The sequence below is a fragment of the Montipora foliosa genome, chromosome 8, assembly GCF_036669935.1.
Source record: "Montipora foliosa isolate CH-2021 chromosome 8, ASM3666993v2, whole genome shotgun sequence".
In the NCBI taxonomy this organism is placed as follows: domain Eukaryota; kingdom Metazoa; phylum Cnidaria; class Anthozoa; order Scleractinia; family Acroporidae; genus Montipora; species Montipora foliosa.
This window is the reverse complement of record NC_090876.1, coordinates 4,917,085-4,937,084: the sequence shown is the minus strand read 5'-3', so window position 1 is coordinate 4,937,084 and position 20,000 is coordinate 4,917,085. Positions and strand designations below refer to the sequence as shown.

The 20,000-nt window shown below is 40.6% G+C and overlaps 1 protein-coding gene across 1 annotated transcript; it reads left to right on the top strand.

Moving 5' to 3' along the window:
• Positions 1-2,957: 2,957 nt before the first annotated feature.
• LOC138013345 (putative leucine-rich repeat-containing protein DDB_G0281931) lies at positions 2,958-14,137 on the top strand. The gene is made up of 2 exons (XM_068860393.1): positions 2,958-3,125; positions 9,674-14,137. The coding sequence occupies exon 2, from the start codon at positions 10,321-10,323 to the stop codon at positions 12,964-12,966; it is 2,646 nt and encodes an 881-aa protein (XP_068716494.1). The 5' UTR covers positions 2,958-3,125; positions 9,674-10,320; the 3' UTR covers positions 12,967-14,137.
• The last annotated feature ends 5,863 nt before the right edge of the window (positions 14,138-20,000 follow it).

Genomic DNA, 20,000 nt, shown 5'->3' with positions numbered 1-20,000 from the left:
TTTGTAAGACCAAGTGTAGAGACGCCATAACTGGGTTTTAGACGCATCAAACATGATTTAGCTGAGTGTAATAGATTATCTAAGCAGTTTAAATTCCTCCAGGTGATCTGGTGACGTAATTTGGAGGACTGGGAAGAAAAATTTTAACGCTGTATCCCACAACCGCGCGCGGCCTTAGGTGTTGTTTCCAAACTCCCTGCAGTATTTCCATCCCCAAAACTCAACAGATCATTACGTGTCTACCACATTTCCTGTTGTTGAATGAACATTCAAGTAGACCCGACGAGATCTAACCTCGCCTCTGCCAGTTGAATTCGAAAATAAGCCCGCGCGCGGTTGTGGGATACGGCGTAAAAATTTTTCTCCCCAGTCCTCCGAGTTACGTCACCAGATCACCTGGCTGTAAAACGGGTCCTTCTCCTAAACAGGTTCAGGATTTCAAACCCTCGGCGGCACCCCTATACCCAAACCCTTTCTCGGGCGATATACTCGCTTTTTGTTTAACTTTCACGTAGGAAACATTCATTACTCCTAGTTGTCATCACACTGTGCGACGAATTTTATGATAAGCAGCTGACGATGAGATTTCATACAAAACACGTTTTGCCGTTTACAGTGCGACGCGCCTTACCGTGGCCACGTAACAAAGTTTTTAGAAATTGTCCGCCAATCAGAATGTGTGAATTTGATTGAAAGTCACTCCTTAAGGTCGCGCAGTTGTAAGTTGAACACCGTTGCATAGGTCGTTGAGTTGACGCATTTACACGTAATTGTCAAATGTGAAAGTTTGTTGGGTAGCCACAGTAAGGCGCGTTGCACTGTAAAAAGTATGGCGTGGTTTTTTCATTAAAACACGTTATTGTTAGCCCTAACATCAACGTCAGCATTAGCCTTAGCCTTTAATAGTATACCAGTTCCTACGTGAGGCAACCGTCGCGGCTGAATCATTCCGTCATCAACCTCGTAGAACCAGGCCTAAACAGTCGGTGTTGTTTGCTGGAGTGAACGCATTGTTGCAGTTTATGATAAATAAATGACGAAACTGAGTGAATGTTGTTATGGAAGCAAACTGTATTCTTACATTCTTATATTAAGCTTGTACGGGCCAGATTCGTGCGTTTTGTGTGAACCTGTACAAAGACCGAAAATCAGGAGGATCCACAACAAAATTCGCATGGTTATAGAATATAGCGCTCCAAAAAACAAACTAAACCCAAACTGTATCGGCTTAAATTCCTATTTTGTCTCCAATATGACGCCATACCTTTCATTGAATTAGATTTCATCAATTAATATTTCAGCACCGGTGGGAAAATTCTGATTTCACTTTCAAAACAACATTTTCGCTCACGACATTCGAAAATAAACTGCAGCCTTTTGAATCAAAGCTAAGTACTATCATTATCAGGCTTTGTAAAAAATAAGATGCTACTCTTGGAAAAGGACTAAGCTGTTTTTACTTGATTAATTCGTCATTACAATTATCCATTTTGGTTGAAGGGAACCCGTTTGGTTTAATTTATGCGTCGCTTACAACTATCTTTTCAATTAAACAAATGGGAGGTAAGGACTATGATTGGTCACGCGAAAGATCGACTATCATAAATAGCACAGTTAAAGGAGGGGGACATTGGGGTGTATTAGAAACCGCAAAACCGAAGAAAAAATCATCCAAAACCGCAAAACCGCAAAAAAACTCGGCCAAAACCGAAAACCGCATACAAAACCGTCAGAAAACCGATACAATGGTGACGAGTGGGGCATACAGAGCAAACTACACTAACACTTTATTTCATCAAAGTATTTATGAATGTCATGGACTTTATTTCTGCCGCTCTCTCGAGCCCGGACTTTATGGGCTGATTTTCCGTAAAGCGTTTCGCAGCTATAGAGTGTTTTCATGTGACCTCTCCGGGAATTCAGCTCTATTATCACTCAAACGTTTTCTTTTGTTTCGGAGGAAAAACAAGGTTATTGATCACGTGAGTGAAAACAGGAATCTTGTCCCCTATGGGGCCTTACATTCTATTTATCAGGCCCTAGTACAACCTCATTTCAACTACTGCAATATTGTTTGAGGAAACTGTGGGGTAAATTTGCAGGAAAAACTGCAAAAACTACAAAACAGAGCAGCCCGTGTCTTGACCTACTCTAACTATGGCACTGAAGTCAACAATTTACTTGAACTCTTAAGATGGAAATCCCTGGTCTCTCAAAGGCAAATTGAAAGAGCAACAATGGTATTTAAGTCCCTACAGGGACTAGCACAGTATCTACGCTCGAAATGTCCATCGCGCTCCAGGTTTTTGTTTGAGAGACTCTGTGAAAAGGTAAATGTTCCGATACCGCGCACAAACTACTACAAAAAACAGCTTTAGGTATAGTGGCGCAGTTTTGTGGAACAGTTTGCCATTAGAACTAAGGAAAGCAGAACCCCTCAATCAATTCAAACGACTGATTAAAGAGGTTATCTAAGCCATTATTCTAAACACGGCATTCATGGAAAGCAGCTTTTATTGTATGATATTGAGTAAGATAGTCAATGTAGTTTACATAGTTTTATCTATACTTGGTCTTAAATTTTTCATTGTACATATGGTTTTCATATTGCTGATGAATTGCATATAAATAAATAAATAAATAAATAAATAAATAAATAACACTCTATTCGAGATCAATTGCCGCTCAAATCTAAGGGAAACCGGAACCCAAATAGGATAAAATAGGAAAACCCAAAAAGCACATTGGATAACAAAACCGAAAAACCGCTCGTATTTTCTACAAAAACCGAAAACCAGATGCTAAAAAAAGGAAAAATCCGCAAACCGCAATGAACACCAAAACCGAAAAACCGAAGTCTTTCAGCACAAAAACCGAAAAACCGATCTAAAAAATAGCCAAAACCGCAAAACCGAAAATCCCAATGTCCCCCTCTTAAAGATCCAAACTACGTTACGACATAAAAAGGAACTACAGCCAAATGTGGAAAAAACCAGCTCTTTTGACCTGGCATCAACTTGAGATGTGGATGATTGCTCTGTTATGCGTGATTTTTTGCCATTCTCCGATGGTAGTTCAGGCTAAATCGGTCAAAGTATCGACACAGTGGCCCAGGGACACTTACAGTAAGTAACTGCATTCTAGTTTATTTTTAGTCGGACGAGAAGTCAGTTCGGACAATTGTGAGAGTTGTTGTAAATTACATTTCACGTTCACGAGTTACTAAGAAAAAGAATGGATACCGCGCGCGCTATCAGGACCAATTTGTACCATTACCCTGAGATCTTGTTTTTGTGCCCGCTTTTGTGTTTCCCGCGGAAAAGAAGATAAAGCTTGATCGCAGGTTACGGAATAGAGAGTGTAAATGGCTACTTGACGATGGAGAAGTGGTAGAGGTGTCAGGTGGAGAAAACATGCAATCAAGACGTTATCCAGAATAGGCCATTTTCGAAATATCAAATATTCAGCTTGATAGTGAGGCAGGTGGAAGTGCAGGTGGAATGAATGTGGAAGATATTTACATATCATCCACTTTCCTTTGTCTTTGTCCTCACTGCCACACTATCAGGCTGAATTTTAATACATCGAAAAAGGCCTATTGAGAAGGATCGTACTAAAAACCCAAACTGCACTCTTGTCAACTTTGGCAAATCATAGCCTGCGTAGCAAGCGTTCCTGTTCGACTAGCATGTTCTCTACCTTGAATTGACGATTATCGTTAATTGTAGCCTGCGTAGCAAGCGTTCCTGTTCGACAGAAGAGCTTCGAAACGATTTTCTGCAAACTGGCCGCGCGAAAGTTGGGGCAAGAGACTGAGGGAACGCTTGCAAGAAGACCCCCTATTTTTGAAAAACGCCCACCTTTTTATTGTTGACTTGACACACGCTGATTGACGTCTTATTGACAAATTAGCCAATAACAGATAACCATGTTAACACAAGTTGGCTTCCGAAAAAACAAACCGAGGCACCGAGGAAACACCGAGCGATCAACGCAGAATTTGCCAGTCTGATTTTAAAGTTAAATTTGTAACGGCAGCTTCTAAGCCGGGTATGACTGGTTATGTTTCTTCCGAGAATTGGTTTGAACCATCGAAAAGAAACTTACGGGCAAATTCTAGCTGACATTTTTCGGTGCAACGAAATGCACAAAGAATTTCATGTATTCCGAGCAATTAGGACGCGGGGATTTCATTGGTTAAGCTATGCGTGATAACCCCTAGGGAGAGGTTATAATTGAAAATTACATCTTCCAGATGCAAAACAAACGAGCTTGTGAACTAAAGGATAAACATAACGTACACGAAAGCGAATGAAAGGAGCCTAATAAGAAATTTTTACACCAGTTATACTGGCTTAAGCCGACTGAATTGAAACGTTAAATGGTTGCAAAATCCTCGTTATCTCTGTCTTTGTTAATTGGTACTGTAGCCATGCGTATCAAAATAAATTGAGTTATTGGGTAATTACTCGATTACTTTGTTCAGTTCAGCAAAATTGACAGTTGAATTACGGGGTGGTGACTTCTTTGCCTAAAAGCAACTCACTTAACGAAACTGTCCTTTTTCAAACAACAAGGATTCAAACAGCTTCAATTCTTACAGAGTTCGATAAAAATCCGGATTTAAAACATGCGGTGGGGCAACCAAAGCGATGGGAGCTGTGTTGGGGTTTCAATGTGAAAGTACAAACGGCTACTAACACTCTTATAACTCTTTTTTCATTATTATTTTATTAACCTGCAGTCTGCAGTCTGCAGTCTGCATTTTACCCTCAGTCTGCATTTTATCCCTGGTCTGCAGTCTGCAGTCTGCAGTCTGCGTTTTACACTGACCGGTTATTTGGGTGGTTTTTGGCAACAGAGGTTAATTATTCGTAATGCGATCGCTTCCGTTGCCGTTAGCAATGGGTCGCAAATTTGACACTTTTATCGCATTATCACATTACGCATTGAACCACGTTATCTATTATTCCTAAAAATCTAAAAATATTCATGCCTTATCAGTTTTCGGTCGAATTTATGTCTAAGAAAGCAGATAAATTGCAGAAAATATTAGTTTTGCATCCAAAAATTCGTAATCAACGCTAAAGTGACCAAATTTTGCCTAGAAAACATATTTTACTGTTATTTTTCTTAAATTTTTTCGTTCGACTTTCGCTTTTATAAAATGTTTCAGTTGTCTATAAATAAGTTGTATGCTGTTGGAAAGTTTATTTTCTTAGCTTTAAAATGATGTATTTTTCTCCCTAACTTTAAATATTTTTTGAGAAAAAAAAAAACATTTTTTGGCGATGGCTGATTTACCGCGGTTTTCTCGCGGTTGGGAAAGTAGGAAAAAGAGTTAGGCCAGTAGCCAGGTTTTTAACCGAGCGCAGCGAGGTCCGTACAAAAACGTCCCAGGGCCAATATTCCCCAGTGCGGCTCGAGCTAGCTCGGTTAGTAAGTAGTTTATTATATGGTTTTTTAATTACCTTTTGCTTTGTTTTTGCAAGCCCGTAATCGGCCCGTGGGCCAGTCACAATTTGCCTGGAACGCTGCACGTACCACAGGCAACCCAGTGTACCCTCACGGAGGGTCTAGTTTTCCTAAGTTCTAGCGTGACAAAGGCAATGGTGGAAGATGTGGAAGGTTGTGAATCGTGTGTCGAAGCTGAGCGAATCGGGTCTCGGGTTTTACATTGAAAAGGAAAAAAGAACTGTCAATGCGCCATCTCTTTAACTGTATAGATGTAATGGCCGTTTTGCCAACAGGATTCGGAAAAAGCTTAATTTTTCAGATGTTTGTCATGATGTGCGGAGTGCGAAATAAAAGAACTTAAAACGAAGAACCGGCTTCTCGAGTATCATCGTGATTTCTCTATTTCAAAGCATAATACGCGATCAAGTAAGTGGTTAAGATAAATTCTATGGAAATGAAAATCTGGACTGCTTGGACAATATCCATCAAGGGAAATTAAATATTATTTACGTGTCAGCTGAAGCCGCTATGGCGTTTCCGTAATTCATTAAAAGCAAAAGATTCGATCGTTATTTAACAAACTTTTGGCAGCGCTTATTGTCGACGAAAACTTTGGACTGAACTGAAGTGAGCTTTACGCTCGCTTGCAAAAGATACTTTATTTACGCAGGATGAATTAATAAAATGCCTGCGAACTATCAGAATCCACATGTTTCAGGATCGAGGAAATTCGTCAAATTCTCTGCGTACCTTGCCTGATGCCCGGCGTTGTCAATCAATGGTTTCCGATAATCGATAAAATCAATGATAATCAATAATAATTATAATCAATAACAATTAATCGATTGGTATTGGAAATCGATAAAAATCGTAGACTTAAAGTTGTGTGAGTATCGATTTCTATTAATTTTCATCGATTATTATTGATTATGAAATTTGTCATTTTCTTAAATAAAACGCACCATATGAATGAACAAACCATTCAGTTATCTTTATTTGTTGTGTTTTATGTTAAATTTGTAGCATTTTTACCCCTTATTACTATTAAAAGCTCACTTAAATTACTAGACTCTGATCGTCTCGAAACAAGAACAAAATTGTCTTCAAGTCTCTTCAGTGTCACTCTCTTCCAGCTTGTTAATTGGTTGAGGAAATTGTTTTTGTCTGCGCTCACTGTCATGCTGCCTGCATATACGCATGCAGGCCAAGAACATACATCTTGAACATTCACTTCAAAAGGGCATTCGTGATAGCCCTTGACGACACAGCGCACTGACAATTCAACTTGCCTGGGAATCCCGGTTGAAGTGCAACGATAAAAGTGCGCAATCGAATTACCCAATTTTACCCTGGACGTGTAAATATGCCCGGGACCAATGAAGCACGCCCACGCTAACACGCGCCAGAAAGTTGCATAATGAATTATTAATCAATGATTTTCTATAGAAATCAATGTAATCAATAGCAATTAAGACTCCGAGTGTGAGTATCGATTATTATCGATTGGTTGCACCAATCAATAACAATCAATGGATTGTTATTGATTATTATTGATTGTATTGATTGCAATCAATCGATCGGAAACCATTGATTGACAACGCCGGGCTGATGTAAGCTTGAGTCCTATATCATGGATTGAGACAAGATGAAGACAACTACGCAGCCTGTTAAATCTTCTCTTAATTATTATGAGAAGAAAGCGGCTCCTTTGTAAAGTTACTCGATTTTTTAAAGCACTTTTACTTGCTATTTCATCTACGATTTCGTGACGATTTGACCAAAAACGTACTGTGGATTATCAAACTAGCGAGGAGGTTTGCTTGTAATTTCCAGGAGATTTAGTACGATCCATTTCGTCAACCACTCTGCACCAACAAAATAGCCAGCAAGTCGTACTGAAATCGTCGTTAGGTTTAAACTTAAACCTATTTGAATGGTTTCATGGTCAGCTTTGCTGGAGATTTGCATTTAACGGCCTTACTTACTACCCATCGAACTCTGTACGAGTTTATGTCTTTCTAAATTTCGTATTTTACGAGCGCACGGATTGCTTACAAGTTCTGAAAATTGGCTGTTGTTTTCGATAACTTCTATTCCAACCGCTCCGCAAATATCAGCTAGAATTTGCCCGTAAGTTTCTTTTCGATGGTTTAAACAAATTCTCAGAAGAAACATAACCAGTCATACCCGGCTTAGAAGCTGCCGTTACAAATTTAACATTTAAAATTCTGCGTTGATCACTCGGTGTTTCCTCGGTGCCTCGGTTTGTTTTGTCGGAAGCCAACATGTGTTAACATGGTTATCTTTTATTGGCTAATTTGTTAATAAGACGTCAATCAGCGTGTATCAAGTCAACCATAAAAAAGTGGGCGTTTTTCAAAAATAGGGGGTCTTCTTGCAAGCGTTCCCTCGGTCTCTTGCCCCAACTTCCGCGCGGCCAGTTTGCGGAAAATTGTCGAAAAGGAACGCTTGCTACGCAGGCTAGGCAAATCAAGACACACTTTATTTCCTTGATTTATTTCCTGAGGGGATAATTTTATTTTCTCCTCAAATAAAACGGCAGTGAACCAAATTTTAGTCCTCCGATCGAACACTCTCATGTGGACCACAAAACGAACTCATTTATTATATGGCAAAGCCAGTCTTGGGCAAATCCCAGCGCTCTGATTGGTTCTTTCTCGGTCGGGATTTTGCAGTACGGACCATTTCCGTGGAAACGGTCCAAGCCGTGTATTTTTGTTTTGGAGCAAAGCCGACAAATTCAAAATTTGCAACCAAAACAGCGAAAAAAACTGTGAATATTGTCATTCTTCACAGTGAAACTACCAGAAGAAGCTTAAAAGATTGAAAGATAAAAAGATTGAAAAGCTAAAAGGATAAAAAGCTAAAAGATAAAAAGCTAAAAAGATTGATTGCACCGGAAGTGTGTTTTACTATCAGAATCAGAGTGCCATCTAATAAACAACTTACTAACCGAGCTTTCTCGGGCCGTACTGGGGAATATTGGCCCTCGGTCATGGCAGTACGGACCGAGCGAAATACGGCCCTCGCGCTCGGTTAGTAAGCGGTTAAACTTCGTATGAAAATTTGTTATCTCACGAATGCAATTAACAGTTACAACATCCTCGGAGACCCAGGGGCAGGCAGTCGAGACGGGACGAAAAAATCACGGGCGAGGAGAGTCCCTGGGAACATACCTTTTAAGGGCGTACTGACGTGTATTTTGGGTGCGTTGCTAAGGATGTAATGGTTAAGTAATTTGAGAGAATTTGACATTACTTTAGTCACTTTCCAACTTTTGTAAACCAATGACCCTAAATATGACGTCATTATGCCACGCCCATGGTCACGTGACCAATAAAAGAAGACTCTAACTTTGTCGTCGTGCTAAACAATATGGTACTTAATCAGTGGTTTGATAAATTTGTATTCGTTTTTGCATTCAGCTAAGCATGGTCCTCACTCTGGGTTAATAAGTGTTATGTATTTTAAATGTGTAGGCTGGATTTTAAAAAAGAGAAAACGCCTCACTTCCAGTTGCCGTCTGTGGCTCAAAAACGCTGGTGCCTAATTTCCCTCATCGCCATTTCAAACAAAATAACGCGCCGATCAAATCGAAACTCCAGCATCTCCCCACATTTTTTCGGGTAAACCCTGGGCATTTGACTATCTTCTGTGCCCGGGGAGTGGGGAATTTGACCTTTGCTTGAGTGGGGTCGATGGAGAAGATTGAACCAGAAGTTTCAAATGACTTTTTTTCGGGCGCCGAAGTAGCTAACAGTTATAAAACACGTGTTTGGATGAGATGGAAGAGTTTAAAGGAAGAGATGTGGCATTTGCGAGCGATTGGCTTACAAAAAGGTTCTTCAAAAGGTCTTTATTAAAGACGGCAGGAGCCGACGACGATTCTTCTTTAGTAGGGTATAGGGCATTTGAACACCATTTTGGTCCGAGAGGGCGGGAATTTGAACGATCCAATCTTCAAAAGTTCAAATGCCCGGGGCTTCTTTTCCCAGAATAATAGTTACACTATTCACCCCTCATTCAGTAGTCGAGGTCATAGTTCCCACACCCGCACAGCACTTGAGTCGAGATGGGAAACTAATTGTTAGATGTGAAATACTTTGCAAAGTTTCAGTGAGGAAACCTCCAATTAACGAGGAGTCATTGATTGCATTTTAAGTTTCACTTGGGAATAACTGTCATTTTTTTCCAGATCATAACGTGTTTCTGAGCACTGAGGGACGCGACTGTTTGAAACGCATTCAACAGTTTCCGCTGTTCAGCTTGGACACATCTTTCACACCACAACAGGAAAGAGAAGTTCTAATAGATATATACGTTTCAACAAATGGACAAGAATGGTACGAAAGACGCGGCTGGATTAGTTCAGCCAATAACACATCCCATTGTTCCTGGTATGGTATCACCTGTCACGGAAATACAGCGCACATTAAAACTATCGTCTTGGCTTACAATAACCTAAACGGTTTCCTTCCTTCTAACATATGGAAAATCCGAAACTTATTTTCTCTCTGCACACCAGGGAACCCTTCTCTTCGAGGACCCATTAGCGACTTTCTGTTTGCGAATATGAGCAATCTGTTGACCGTTGTGTTCAATGACGCTTCTATTTTTGGGAATATTCCTGAAGGGATTGTAAAAATGAAAAATCTGCAAAACTTCCTGGGCTGCGTTATGAACGGCGATGGGTTCACTGGTCACTTACCACAGGATATCGGAAACATGACAGAATTACGAGTACTTTGTCTTGGAGGAAACAATCTAATTGGCCAAATACCAAAGAGTATTTCTAGGCTGAAAAAGCTGCGGTATTTGGACCTTTGAATAACTCCTGGCCACATGCATGGAAACCTCAGTGACATATTCGCAATTCCCAACATAACAGAGTTGTTTATATCTGGAGTTAAACTAACCGGAACGTTGCCTCGTGTATTACCGGAAAGACTAGCACACCTAGTTTTACCTGGAAACAGCATTTCTGGGAATATATCAAACTGGAAAAATTTCCCAAGTATATTAAATCTTGCCAACAATCAACTAAAAGGGGATATTCCAGGCGATGTGCTGCTGAAGGCAGCCGATATGATCGATTTGTCACAAAACGACTTTGAGTCAATCAACGAAGGAAAAGCGTGGCCAGATACAGCCCGTGCTTCTTCTGCGTCTTACGTCTCTCTGGCAGGGAATAAAAAATTGGCAATTAATTTTTCAAGCTTCATGGAACTTTTTTCAAAAAAAGGAAACTTTGTTGATACCCCCTCAATTCTAAATGTAAGCTTTTGCGACATAACAAGTCCTCTACTCGCAAACGTGCTGTACATGGAAAGACTTTCCACTTGTGATTTAAGTAATAACAACTTTTATGGAGCTTTACCCAAATTTTTTACTGATTTTTCGTTTTTGACGTACTTTGACGTCTCCTCGAATAACTTGACAGGTAGCCTTCCAGCAGGAATTCAAAACATGGTTTCTCTCCAATATTTAGACATATCTGGAAATCCCTCTATGCGAGTTGGGACAAGCGCTTCATCCAACGTCTTTAAACCTGACTTTTTGACTATGTTCAAACCACCTCAAGCAGTCAACTATACGTGCCCTGAAGGACGACTCACGTTCAACAATGGACGCATTCGCTTAGATCCAACATTTTACGAATACAAATATTGCGTCTGCGACGAAGGTTTCTACGGAGGCGATGGTTTGTGCAAGAAATGTATGAGTGGTGCGACTTGCCGTCGACTTGCTGTCGGTGCAGCTGACGATCTGCGTCCAAACATCATGGAGGTATCGGGTGGCTACTGGCCATCACCAGATCCCAGCAATGCCACCCACCTTGTCAAGTGCAAGGTACCAGCTGCATGCAACCCTACAGATTCCTGTACTTGTCGTCTGGTCACAACACCAAAGGACACAAATTCCTCCTCCGGGAGCCGCGTATTATTGTCATCTCTGACCACGACGTGCAATCATTCTTGCGTCTGCCATCCAGGGAACACGGACAGGTTTTGCTCTCGCTGTCAAGAAGGGTTTTACAAACTTGGTGGACTGTGTTTCAAATGCAAAAAGGGCGATTTAACTTACTATTACATCTTTATTCCTATCTTTACTTTGTCTTTTCTCATTCTTCTCTGGTTGTACTTTTATTTTCGTCTTCGACCAATCAAATGGTTCGTTGTTACTGCAATTCATTTTCTACTCATGCTAATCATGATGCTTTTGGAGTTATTACCTGCGTGGCTTTTCAAGTTAAACCTGGTCGTTTTCGTGTTGTGTATGAGTAACCGAGGAAAGGCTGCTCGCTCCCTAATCAGCATAACGGTGTTTTACATCCAAACCATGGATTTCATGGTATCTAGTGTCAACGTGTGGCCTAAAAGAGTTATTAAGGCTCAAAGCTACTTGAGCAGTTATTGGAACCTATACTTTCCCTCTCTTTCTTGTGACCTGCCTTCTCTTTTCACTCCAGTCGGGAAGTTTGCCTTTCTGCTCCTACTTCCAGCGGTGTGCTTGGCCATGGTGGGTGTGTATTTCATCACGATGATGATTTACAATAGATTTCGTCCCGCTGAAAGGAGAATGCAAATTGTTCATTTCAAATGTCGCCAAATCGCCTTCTTTTGTCTTAGCTTCAGCTACTTTCCAATCGTGAAGCAGTCCCTGTCCATTCTACGTCCATGTCACAGAGATCAGGATGTTCGTTACATGCCCAACTCCCCTTGGATAGAATGCACTTCGCACTCTTACAGCAAACTGAAAGCCCTTGGCGTTGTCTCAGTTGTGTTCTACGTGATTGGGTTTCCCTTGATTGTCATCTTTGTGCTGATTCGTTTCTTTCCAAAGAGAAGATCGATGACTCCTGAAGAGCAAGAGAAACTTGACGTGTGGCTTGGACCTGTCTATTTGCCGTACAAACCAAAGTATCGTCAGTACTTCGAGATCTTTATGCTTTTCCGCCGCCTGGTTCTCGCCATTGCGTTGTCGATGATTTCTTCGTCGTCCACCTTGCAAACGTTTGTAGTGTGGCTCGTTCTGATGACGTCAGCAATCATCCACTTGTGCCTCCAGCCGTATGACGAAGTCTCTATAAACAGATGCGATCCGTGCGAGCACAAGACCAACAGAAAAGTTATCTTCGAACGCATTTTCCGTGAGAATGTCTTTGAACCCTTGGTTTTACTCGTGTTGTCCATGTCTTTTATGGTGTTGAGGTTTTCAGTACTGGACAGTACCTATGCTAACATTTTCGTTTGGCTGGTGATGGTCATAAATACATGTGTTCTTGTGACTCTGCTAGCTGGTATAGTTTACCGTCTTGTTGGCAAAAATGAAGGCCGCAGGAATGGCAGTAACGATTGCAGCGGTGAAAATTCTTATAAAAGTTGCCCAAATGCAATGGAATCTGATGACGGCAGTGATGAAGAAAGAAGGTATTTGCTACCTGTCAACGGCCACCGGGGATACTACGTTGGCATAGGTGGTATTTAGCAGCAACTGAGGCAGCCGTGTCTTTATACTAACGTCAATCTTTAGTAGAAAAAACCTGAATTCATTTTTGGTGACTTTCCAATTTTTTGTAACCACATGTAATGCAGCTGACCGAGGAAAAGATACTGATTTGTTGCTATGAATATGTGTTTAGTATTTTGGACCACTTCGGGGTGGATCAAGAACACATTACTTGATTGCATTGTGGACAATATGGAGAGCGACATCCCAATTGATGTCGACTTTTGATTTGTTTCTCTAGCGTTCAATTGTCCCTTATTCCTACTAATAGTTGCGTGTTTATGATGCTGCCTTGTTAGTATAAGTTAATGCAACATTAAACAACAATAATCGAAACAGATTCGCCGTTGGTTAGGTTTCAGTAAGTTTTTTTTAATGTTGAAGTATTTGCACAACCATTCAAAGCTAAAAGACAAGTAATTTCTTGTTACTAGTTGTAAAGATTGCATACCGATGGCCAACGAATCACACTAAACACAACAGTAAACTTTACTTCACTCGCACGCCATGACACACAAAAGAGCATGCAAGCTTTCACATTTCCTACGAGTCTAAGTAAGCCCGCGATTTCTATAGACTTCCGGTATGAAAACTAGAGTTATTTCCGGTTAAAAGGTTATCAATTTATTACACCAGTACTTAGAAGTAATGAACGTGCTCCCATCACTAGTACTCGGAGCGTACAACTCCAGTACTAACATGGGCCCATCTCATGGTATTTTTACGGACCCTTTATTTTTAGACTATCTTTTCCCGCCAATAAGGGCAAGGAGGACGGCAACGGAAACGAAAGTGCCACAAAACAATAGTTTTAATGAGCAAAAACAATGGCGGCTCTGTACGTGCAGATACTTGTGATTGCTCATTGAGGCTCCTGCGGGATATTCGCGGGAAACTCAGTCTAATCATAAACTGGTCACTAAAAACGCTGTGAGAGGAATATAGGCCACTTGTATGCTCCCAGCGATGGGTTCCTGGTGTGCTTCCTAGTTGACGCAGCTAGGCATTTTTGAGTTATTGTTGCTTTTGTTTTCTTTGCTTTTTTTAAGATGTTATATCTTAGGTGAATAACTTTAAAAAGTTAAGAGCAATATATTTCTGGTGCTGGTGCTGATATCAGTTCGAGCTGAAATGATCAAATCAATAAATGTTGTCGTTGCTGTTGATCATGCTGTTGCGAGTTTCCTTCTATTTCGAGAATTCGCACTAGTTTGACTGTACAGCGGAAACCTCGCCTGTATTGAGGGGACACATTGTATTAAGCGGACACTAGCCTAAGTCCAAGCCTTTTCTTCCCATATATGTACTGTAAAACGAACCTGCCTTGGCCGGGATATGTCATGTCCACAAAAGTTTTTTTTAGAGGAGCGGAAGTCTTTGTTCTAGCGGAAGTCTGTCTTCCGAGACGTCCGCATGCAGTCTTGCCTCGCTCTCAGGTTCTTAGTGAAAAGAGAAAATGGCGGCGTACGTGGAAGGCTAATGAATATTTATTTTCTTTCAAACATCAGCCCGAGGTTGGCCTAAAGGCGGACGTCTCGGAAGACAGACTTCCGCTAGAACAAAGACTTCCCCTCGTCTAAAAATAACTTTCGTGGACATGACATATCCCAAGGGCTGGACCGGGAGCCTCCCTCTCCGTCCCCTCATTTTCTCTTGGTGGACAGATTGGATTAAGCGGACAGTAGCCTAAGTCCAAGCCTTTTCTTCCCATATATGTACTGTAAAACGAACCTGCACTCAACGGATATCTCTAATAAGCGGAGTCAGACACCAAAATTGAGCCCTCAGTTACACGAGACCTGTATTAAGAGGAAAATTAAAGACGGATTTTAGAACGCAATTTTATCAGATTATAGGATTGTTGTCCACATTTGAAAGCATGTCTACCGGTAATTTTCATTCAATCACGAAATTCGTGCTTTAAGGCGTGTTACACACTGAGCGCTAGCGGACCTTCATTACGACTCTTAATCTCATACGCAGAGTCTCCACTATCCTTGTCCAGCGGTCGGGAAACGAGCGACTCTGGAAAGTTCTTATCCCTAAGTCCGAGACTATCGGAGTTCCGCTTGAATTGCGCATGCTTGGAGTTCACCGCCATGTTGGAGTTTGTCTTACTTTCGTTCCTTTGGTATTGTTTCAAAAAGCCAATCAAAATCCTTAAACTAACGGGTCTTAACGAGAGTCGCTCGTTTCTTCAAGCGTGTGCCTGAATATGCGCTCACGTTTATTTTGTATTGTAGAATGTTACAGTTGGAGAGTAATGATGACAAAACACATTTGATCAGTAACATAGTAAGCATGGCAAGATATTATAGTGTTGATAATTTTCAACTATTTTTACGCGGACACTCACTGTATAAACCGGACAATAGTGTGATTAGAGCCTAAATGTCTAGAAAAATACTTTGGTGTGTGCTTCCTGTCAAGAGCAGAAGTAATGATTCAAATTAACCCACACCGTGAACAGGTAGCTAAAAATGTTAAGTTGACCATTAAAGAATGGTCGTGCACTTCTTGACCACCTCGAGAGCAGGAAACGTATCAAAGAAAACGAAACCTTATATTTAATACCAGGATGTGTGCAATTGTTTTTAAAAAGCGAACAGTACGAAATACACTAGTAGGAACAAAAAAAAAAACCTGCGACTAAGGGAACAGTGGTTGGAGAGAATAATTGCAGTCGCAAATTGTCCAATCATTGACAAGTGCCAGAAGCCGATCACAAAAGATCTAAATCCATCGAGCACCAACTGAGACGGTTCTACTTATGGTACTTACTTTAGATGATGATTAGTTCAGTTTCAGAGCTTTGCGTATTTCAAATACATTTTGCCTTGATCGATATATATCAATAAAGTGAATTTTTCAGATAGAGGGCATGTGAGGAGGGAGAGGGGGAGGGGGGGGGGCACAACAACAACAACAACAACAACAACAACAACAACAACAACAAAACCAAGAAAATGTGATGATAAAAGAGGTAAAATCTAACTTAAGGTCGCGGTCGAGGAACTGAAGCAGGTCGCTTGACAGACTGTTTGCAATCTCCATTTTCTACCTGAAAGAATTCATAGTTGCCACACCCACGCCATAACGATGGTAAGCAATCATAACTGTATTGGTGGATGCGAAGGGGAGAGAGGTACCATCAATACCATCTTCGTGTGGACTGTCAGCTGATTGTGAAATAACTGATGATATTCGATGAGAAAAGACATAACCCAACATTTCCTTAGACAGATTTGGATATCAACGAGAAAGCCTTAGCGTTGGTAGGTGTTGGCGTTGTCATTCAGTGGCATTGGTAACAGTGTTTGTATTCATTCACGAAGCAGTACTAGCCAGCTTTAATCTTTTTCAAAACCAGCAAAACATGTTTCGGATGAAACCTTACCTATCGTTAGTACATTGTCCTAAATAAGCTTGAATGTAAGGACTCAGCTTCCAAATGGTACCAATCAAAGATTAAGGAGGCAATGCACATCCTTTGGGAACTGCCCTCGCTGAATATGTAAGCCCGAAACATCTTAATCTTTGTCACGCTAGCATGTAAACGGGGGGGGAGGGGGGGGGGTTCTCCCTTATTAGGGCTATACGGGGACGTGCCACTGGACAGGGTATGGTTTTTTGGCCTCGCTGTCCTGAACAGGGTATACAATTTTACTGGCCTCTGTCCTAAACAAGGTCAGAACCTGTCATAAACAGGGTATGGTATTACGAGCCATTACACGGTCATCAATCGACATCAGATAATTTTCTGGACAAGAATTCTATTGTTGTCGGTATCCTTTAATTCAAATTATTTTTCAACTGAATCAGTATTATAACTAGCCCACGTGTACCCACGTTTTGTCCTCTGCCGACTTATAAATTGAATGACATTATCTGTGTGACCGATTTTCTCAAAAAATCTGCTCTCAAAATCGCTTGCAACGGAAGCAAAATTTGGCACGGTTATGATAAATTGAAGGGCCTCGAGTTCATTTTGTCCTTTGTTGACTTACTATTTGAAAAATATTTTCCGTGGAACCGATGCTCTCAGAAATCTGCTCTGAACATCTTAATTTTATGCTTCAGAATGAACTCGCAAGGGCCTTAACTGAAACAATGCAATACCTGACTTGCCAAAGATGGGAGAGGTAATGGCATTGGCAGATAAAAGTGGATACAGTCCTCGTTTGGACTGGCAGGTAATGACGATGGGTTCCACCAGAAACCCATAAGGGTTGAAACGTGTAACGCGCGTTCACAGCTTCCGAATATTCAGTGCGAGCTGATTGGTTGATTGTTTCAGTGCTAAGTACCATATTTGGAAACCCCTTGCTCTTGTTGCTCCAAATATGGTACTTAGCAAATTGAATATTCAGAAGCTTGTTTCCCAGCACACAAGGGGCCGTTACACGTTTCAACCCTTATGGGTTTCTGGTTCCACTTAAGAGGTAAGTCACCATCTCTCTCCAACCGAGGTAATTGCATAATTCTAAAGATAGAAAAAAACAAATCCACAAGACGAGAAACGCTTTTGGTCATTTGTCAAATCAGGTACAAAGAAACAGAGCACACCCGGTTGTATCATACACGACGGAAATCGCGCGTTAACTCCAGAGGATAAAGCAAACGTCTTTAACCAATTCTTTTGTTCGGTATCCTTTAATAAAAGGATCGATACTCTGCCTTCCATACCAGGACATGGATGTGACTATTCAACTGTTTTGCCTGTACATCTCATTAATGATCTGATTTGTACACCTAGTGAAGGGGCTAGAGTACTGAAATCTCTAGATGAAAACAAGGCCTGTGGACCAGATGGGATTTCCCCAAGGTTGCTCTTTAATTACCCCCTTTCTCGTGGCTCAATACCTATTGACTGGAAGACGGCCAACGTAGTTTCAAGTTTTAAGTCGGGGAAGAAAACGGCAGTTGATAGCTATCGCCCTGTTTCTTTAACTAGTGTGGTTGTCAAGTCTTTACAACGTCTTATACACACGCAATCACATAATGAGTTTTCTTTCAGATAATAAGTTAATATGTGACAATCAACATGGCTTCAGACCACTTCGCTCATGTGTAAATCAGCTGCTCCAGCTTGTCCACGACTCCAAGTCCAACTCCGACTCTGTCGCTAGTGAAAACCAATCTTAACATAAACATAATACCGACTTGTGAAAAATAAATTAAGTGCATGGTTATATCTACTTTCAAGCTACATCGAATTGTGTGAGGCGTGCCACCCGCCAGTTCAGATGGAAATTATACTACACGGTAAACTATAATGAATAAATTAACTGTGCCTATAAATAAATTAACTGTGCCTCACACGAATTGTGTGAGGCGTGCCACCCGCCAGTTGAGATGGAAATTATACTACATAGTACACTATAACAAATAAATTAACTGCATGGTTAGATCTACTTTTCAAGTTACATCGAACTGTGTGAGGTGCACCACCCGCCAGTTCAGATGGAAATTATACTACATAGTACACTATAACAAATAAATTAACTGTATGGTTAGATCTACTTTTCAAGTTACATCAAACTCTGTGAGGCGTGCCACCCGTCAGTTCAGATGGAAATTATACTACATAGTACACCATAACAAATAAATTAACTGCATGGTTAGATCTCTGTAAAGTCACAACTCGTCCTATTGTAGGTGGGGGAATAGTGCTACATCGCACCCTCGCTTGTATGCAAAGAGGTGTTGTTGAGGCAAGGGGTGAAAACCGGAGCTAGTGTTGGGAAAAGGATTAACGGACTGGGGGTCTTTCATGCTCCTGTGCGTTATTAGGCTGTATTCAAGGTAACGTTCGGGTTAAAATGGCAAAAGCAATAAATTACTGAAGGTGGAGTTTCTTTCCAGTTTTTAGAATTTTAAAATGAATAATTCTCAAGGGAGTAGGGCAGCCATCACCAAGAATGGGAGCATAGCGTGACACGACAAACTGTGGCAATTCATGCACAGACACAAAACTTTATCTCAACAATTTGAATTAAACCACAACTACTTTTACAAATGTTACAAGGAATCCTCAGAGTAAAGTATTACTCGCCAACAATTTCAGTCATGCATTATGACAAATCGTTGGATACATATTGATAATAGAGTTTTAGAAAGTAATTAAAAAGTAAAAGTTGAAATACCATTTACAAAGTGCCCTTCAGGGAAGACAACAAAATATTTCGACAGTTTCAAACTCTCAAATTACTTTGTTGTCTTCCCGGAAGGGCATTTTTTTATTGAAAGTACTTTCTTTACTGCCCTTAACTCCACCTTGTGGTGTGGTTACTAGTATTAAAATTTTTCACAAAGTGAACACTGTGAAGTTTCACCTCAACTTTTCTGATTGGTTCATTTCAGTAAAGAATTGGACCTCTTAGAAAACAAGACATTCTGCAGTCTTTTTGTGATTGATTAATTGAACAACAAACCTATTTTTGATTGGTTCATTTGGATCTGTAGATGACATCAGCAAACTACTTGAATATCAACTCAGCATTTTTTGTTTTCCACCAAAGCCAGTATTTACAAGGTAAATATGCTCGATGGCGCCCTTGAATTTAAACAAGTTCCTGTGCTATCAGTTTGCAATAGACTTACAAAAAGTACAAGTTAAGCATAGAACTAAAGACTGCATGGTTAGATCTACTTTTCAAGTTACATCAAACTGTCTGAGGTGTGCCACCTGCCAGTTCAGGTGGAAATTATACTATATACATCTAGTAAACTAAAACAAATAAATTAACTACATAATACATGGTTAGATCAACTTTTTACGTTGCATCGAACTGTGTGAGGTCCGCCACCCGCCAGTTCAGATGGAAATTATGCTACATAGTATATTATAACAAATAAATTAACTGCATGGTTACATCAACTTTTCAAGTTACATCTAATTGTGTGAGGCGTGCCACCTGCCAGTTCAAATAGAAATTATACTACATACTATACTATAACAAATAAATTAACTGCATGGTTAGATCTACTTTTCAAGTTACATCTACTTTTGT